The following is a 6,109-nucleotide window of genomic DNA, read 5'->3' on the forward strand; positions in this document are numbered from 1 at the left end:
CTGAAACCAAGGGGTCACCAGGGGCCATGGTGACACTAGCCAAGCCATGGCCCCAGTTTCCCCTGTTTCTGCATGCTGGGGTCCCCCCCTGGCTCTTTGGCAAAGCTGAAGGGAAGTGCTGCCCTCCTGGGGCAGCCAGACCCCCCTGAAAGGGGCTGAGGGGGATGTGGGGGGGCTCCCTATGGGTACATGCCCGCACATACAAACAGCTGTGGGGGGCAGAGGCAGGCAGCACCAGCCAGCTGTGCTGGCACAGCGCCAGACAGAGACAGTACTGCATGGGGCTGTTTTGCTGTAGCACCATGGAGGTGGGACCAAGAAGTCCCTGTAGAAAGCACCGAAGGGTGGAGGACCCAGCCGCGGTGGTGGGGTGAGGGGAGCCCGGCCAGCAGTGCTCCATACAGCACACTGGGATACTCTGTATGGCATGGGGGGGGGGGGGGATGCTGCCATCACCCCTGCAGCACCAAGGCTGTGCCCAGCTGGTGACTGGCAGCCCCAGCTTAGCCTCTCCCCAGCCAGCTTAGTACAGAAAAAAGAAAAAATATGAAAAACCAAAACAGAACAACAAAAAAAGCAAGACTTGATCAGAAACACCATGGTGGGCGCGCTCAGCGCTGCCCAGCACCTGGCGGCTCAGTGCCAGGTGAGGAGGGGACCGGTAGTGGTTACCCCAGCACACAGGGCCACCCCGGCTCTCCCCCACGGTCAGACCTCAGCGAAGGCCAGCCCGCACTGCTCCTGCCGCTTGCCACAGCGCCGGGCGACGATAGCCAGGTAGAGGGTGAGCAGGGCCACCCAGTAGCAGGCGTAGAGGATGGCACCAGAGACGAGGAAGGCCACCTCTGTCTCGCTGAAGAGGTCCTGGCTGTAGGCGGTGTAGGCCAGCCCACCCAGCAGCACCGCCACCCACACAGACACTGGCAGCAGCCCCACGAAGTTAACCACGATGGTCCGGCGCCCCGACGTGCCCCAGCCCGACTTGTTGATGGTGGCAATGGCAAACATCTTGGCAGGCAGCAGGCTGGACATGTAGAGGAGGGCGTAAAGGGACATGAAGATCATCTCTGCGTTGCCCCGCAGGAAGCAGGCATAGGTGGCTTTGATGATGCCCACCAGCTGCACAGTCAGCAGGAAGAGGAGGATGTTCCAGATGCGGCCGCGGTAGAAGAGCTGGATAACGGTGGCGATGAGGAAGAAGGGGAAGAAGCCGGTCACCACTGACTCGTAGGTCATCCAGAGGTGATGCTTGTGGAACCACAGGGCGTTATAGAGCCACTCGCGGAAGTAGGACTTGCTCCAGCGGGTCTGCTGGTTGAGCCAGCGCAGGTAGCGAGTGGGCGTCTCCGTCAGGCACTTGGAGCGAGCCGTGTACTTGGTCTGGTAGCCCAGGCTGAGCACGCGGTTGGTGAGGTGCCGGTCATCCCCAAAGCTGCACTTGCTGCCCAGGAAGGTCTGGTGGTACCAGTCCTCAAGGAACTGCTGCAGCAGGGTGTTGCGGTACATGCCCAGGGGCCCGCTGATGCACTGCACGCAGCCAAAATAGGACTGGCAGGCACGCTCGACGTTGAAGGCCATCCAGTACCGCACGCTGCTCAGGAAGGAGATCCACGAGTCGTACTTGTTCAGGATCTGGGGAGGGGACGGATGTGAGCCCTGGCACTGCAACCCCCCCAGCACTGCTGCATCCCCCACCACCTGTGCCCTCCCTTGCAGCCAGGGTACCTGGACGTCGCCACCGACGCCGCCGACACGGGGGTCAGCCTCCAGGATGCGGAGCATCTCGGCGGTGCAGGCGGGGTCCAGCACCGTGTCTGAGTCACACACCTGGGGGCAGAGGGAACGTCGAGCCCCGCTCCTGCCACCCACGCGCACCCGGCAGACAGCCCAGCCCGCAGCCAGGCAAGCCTGAGCCGCAGCCGGCGAGACGAGGCAGAGCCTCAGAGACCGGCAGGCGGTGGCAGGGAGCGGAGTGCTCCATGGTGCCCGGCCACCACTGCCCCGGGCCACCCAGCCCTGCCACATGCCCCAGCCACTGGCACAGTGGTGGGACATGCCCTGGTCACCACCCCTCCCCCATGCATTGGCCCTGGCACCCCACACCGTGCCACAGTCCCACAGGGTGACACCAGCCTGGGGCAGGGGATGAGTGGAGGAGGTGATGTGAAACCCTCATGGGCAGCAGTGCGGGCAGGGCTCAACCCCTTGGGCCACCCTGGTGGCAGTTCACCCCCAGCCCCGGTGTCGGCTTGCAGCCAGTGCACGGGGCCAAATCCAGCGCCAGGCAGGCGGGTGCTGCCGCAGGCTCACTGGGCCACTCCTGCTCCACCCACAGCCCCTCTGCCCAGCCACGCAGGCAGAGCACTGGCTGCCTGCATCCCCCCCCCTGCCCAGCCCATGCATCTACCTGGATATAGTCCACGGAGTCTCCGAGTGCTCGGAAGGCCGTGTACATCACCTCCCGCTTCCCGCCCCACTTCTGGAGGATGCAGGAGTATGTGGTGCCACGCACCAGCGCCTGGACGCGGGCCAGCCCTTCCCGCATCCCAGCCTCGGTCTCTCCCTCGCCCCATGCGTGGAAGTTGCTCCTCCAGACGTAGCTGCCCGAGTGCTCCGAGCCCATCACATCATGGAAGATGTCCAGCATGTAGGTGTCGTCGGGGCCATTACCATCCACCACCATCACCACTTTGAGGTCGGGGAAGGCGATGCGCTTGACGGAGCGCAGGCACTTCTTCAGGTAGTTGGGATCTTCCTGGTAGGCAGCAATGCAGAGGGCCACCGAGCGCCCCAGCTGCACCGGCTGCCCTTCACCCCGCATGCGCCGGTGCTCCAGGAACGCGAAGAGGCTCTGAATGAAGAGGTGCAGCCCCAGGATGGCCCCGTAGAGCCCGAAGGAGAGGTAGTGCTTCTCTGTGTGGATGAACTGGTACCCCGTGACGTAGGCAGCAAGGATGCCGCCGAGCACCACCAGGGCGAAGAGGCTGGTCCCGACGACGCGCAGGGCTGTGGAGAGGCTCACTGGCATCTGGGGGGACACAGGCAGCGTCAGGGCAGGGCCAGGGGGGCAGCCCACGACGGGGCCCCCTGCTTGGCTCCCCAAAGGGGGAAGTGGGGAGACTGCACTTGTCTGCTGCCCCACGGTCACCCCATCCCTCGCCGGTCACCGGTCTGGGATTGAGACCTTACCGGTGGCTCTACAGGGGCAGGCGGGGAGTGGGGGTCTCAAGCATCCCACTGTGCAGGGTGCTGGCACCCACAGCCCCGCAGGGACACGCCTGCTCCCGGGCTAGAGGACAGGGAAGGGCACAGGGACGTTGGGTTCCCGGCCCCAGGGTGTCCCCAGAGGAGAGACACCCCCCCTGCCCATGGCCACCCCGACCGCCTGCAGCGGGACCCCCAGCACCGGCGATGGCAGCAGCCGGACCCCCGCCTCGCTGTGGGATGGGGACGGGGGGACAGGCAGCGCGGGCGGCACGGGCAGGCAGCGGGCACCCGCTCCCGACCGGCAGCGGTGGGGACTGCAGAGCTGCACCGCGGGGCGGGGGGCGCGGGCGGGAGCGGGGGGGCAGGAGCCGGGGGAGGGGAGGGGGCGCGCATGAACAGGGCAGGGGGTGCGGGCAGGGCGCAGAGCCAGCCCCGGGGACCCCCGTGCCACCGGCAGCTCCCCCCGGGCAGCCCCCGCAGGACCGCCCCCGGGCCCCGCAGCCCCCCGGTGCCGGCTCCGCTCTCCCGGTGCCGCCGCCGGTCTCGCAGCACCGCGGGGGCGGGGACGCCCCGAGCCGGGGCCGGCAGGGGGAAGGAGAGACCGAGACCGGGACCGGGACCGGGACTCACCGTGGTGGTGCCGGTGCCGCCGCTCGCCCCGGCCGCCGCCGCCGCTGCTGTGAGCCTGGCCTGGCCCGCGCGGCCCCTTTATACCGCGGCGGGGCCGGCACCGCCCGCAGCCCGCGGGGGCCCCGCCCGGCACCGGCACCGGCACCGCCGGCACCGCCGGCACCAGCACCAGCTCCACCCGCAGCCCGCCGGGGCCCGGCCGGCACCGGCAGCACCTGGCACCGGCCCCAGCCCCGCACTGCGGGAGCAGTGACCGGCACCGGCATCACCCGGCGTGGCTGCTGCACCGGCACCAGCACCGGCACCGACATCGCCCGGCGCGGCTACTGCACCGGCAGCGACATATCCCGGCGCAGCTGCTGCACTGGCACCGGTGTCGCCCAGCACTGGTGCAGCACGGGCATCCCCCGACACCGGCATCCCCCGGCGCATCCGTAGGCACCACGGGCACCGCACAGCACCACGGCCGGGGACCAGCCGCAGCTCATCCTGCCGAGCGCCACGGGGCCACCTTGGGGTCCCCCCATGGCACCCCAGGGTCACTCTGTCTCCCCCTGCCCCACTCTTGGGGCCCCTCTCATGATGCCCGCGTGTAACACACGTCACCTCCCCATGCCTCTGTGTCCCCCCACGGTTACGAGTCACCTGGGAATGGCCAGGGCCTGCCACGTCACCTGTCCACATGGCCAGTGGGTCCCAGGGCAGGACTAGGGCCACGGCGAGGATGTGTCCCTGCACCGGGCTGATGGCAGGGGACAGCCAGTGCCGGGAGGGACCACGCTGAGCCCAGAGGAGCTGCAGCCTCGGCTTTGGGCTCGAATCCTGGGTTCCTCACCCTGATACGGGGCGCCTCGTCCTGCTGGGCTGGGAGCTGGAGCGAGGCAGTGCTGGGCTCCGGCCCGCAGCCTCCTCGCCCTGGGAGCTGGGGAAGGGGACCCCTGTGGTGGGAGCACCCCAGCCAGGCAGGCCCCCCTCGGCTGAGATCCCCAGCACCGCAGTGCTGGAAAACCCCCCTGGTAGGTGCCGGAGCAGTGCCCGGAGTGGGTGGTAAGGAACTGGTGAGCCCATGGACGCAGCAGGGATGTGCCGGGACCCCCAGTACCACTGGCGGGGCTCACACGTGGCCCGGCTGAGCCCAGCAGCAGTGGGCTGTGGTGGTGTGAAGCCAAGCACAGCCCAGTCAGACCTGGTGTGGTTGTGCTGTGCCGCTGCTGCTGTTCTGCCGGGGTCCCTGTGGCTGCAGGCGCCCATCTGTGGGAAGCGGGGAGGGGGACAGGGGCAGCATGTCCCCACTCCACAGCCCTCCCCATACCCCTCAGCAGGGACCCAGCCCCGGGGTCACCCCGTGGCCCCTTACCTTCCGGTGCACCCACAGCTGCCGGGTGCCCGTCCCTGCTGCCGGCCGGTGGCTGGCCGCAGGAGCACTGCCCAAGGTGGGAACCAAACTCCCTCCTCCTCCGGCACAGCCACCTCCTTGTTCCCTGTGGCAGGATGGCCAGACGGTGCCCAGCCAGCACCATCAAAGAAGACTTTTCATTCAAAAACCATCCCCTGCCGCTGGCAGCAGGCCCTGGGCAGGCACCACCAGTACGGCAGCATCCCAGTGTGTGCCCATGGCCTGGCACCGGCACTGGTGCAGGCTGGCGGCAGTGAGAGCGAGGAGTGCTCGGTCACTGCCACTCCCTGGTGAGCACCATGTGTTCCCCGCTGCCCGTGCACACCCAGCCAAGTGGCACGGCTCGGCACGCACGGCACTGCACGGCACGGCAGACACTGTGAGGTGTGGGCCTGGTGCAGGCAGATTCACTGGGGGTGGAGACAGAGCTCAGCACCTCCAGCCTGGAGGGAAGAGGGGTGCTGGGCCCCTCGCACCATTCAGCACAGCACGACATGGGGCAGCTGGCAAATGGGTACCCAGGGCTGTGCGCAGCGGGGCTGGGGGCTGCCCAGGGAGGGGGAGCTCTGGGATGGGTCCCTAAGGGCTCCGGTGTGACCCCACAGCACCCCCACCCTCGTTTCCCCTGCCCGGTGTGTGCACAGCAGCTCCAGCACAGGAGCAGGCCCCGCGGTGCTGCAGCACCCATGGGGGCTGCCCAGACCAGAGGGAGAAGGGTGACCCTGGTGCTGGGATGTCCCCAGGCACACGGCAGCGAGCGGTGGTCCGGCCAGGCACCCTGCAGGGTCCTGCAGCCCTGGGCGTGATCCCAGCACACATGGCAGCCCTGGCACAGAGGGAGCTGCCGGTGTGGCAGGGGAAGGGCCCCATCCTCAG

General features: G+C 68.3%; 1 protein-coding gene across 1 annotated transcript; it reads right to left on the bottom strand.

Annotated features, from left to right (window-relative positions):
* Positions 1 to 643: 643 nt before the first annotated feature.
* Positions 644 to 3,028, bottom strand: HAS3 (hyaluronan synthase 3). The gene is made up of 3 exons (XM_037408970.1): positions 2,408 to 3,028; positions 1,726 to 1,827; positions 644 to 1,632 (listed from the first exon to the last, which is right to left on the bottom strand). The coding sequence occupies exons 1-3, from the start codon at positions 3,026 to 3,028 to the stop codon at positions 709 to 711; spliced, it is 1,647 nt and encodes a 548-aa protein (XP_037264867.1). The 3' UTR covers positions 644 to 708.
* Between the last annotated feature and the right edge of the window lie 3,081 nt (positions 3,029 to 6,109).

The sequence above is a fragment of the Falco rusticolus genome, chromosome 15, assembly GCF_015220075.1.
Source record: "Falco rusticolus isolate bFalRus1 chromosome 15, bFalRus1.pri, whole genome shotgun sequence".
Classification (NCBI taxonomy): Eukaryota; Metazoa; Chordata; class Aves; order Falconiformes; family Falconidae; genus Falco; species Falco rusticolus.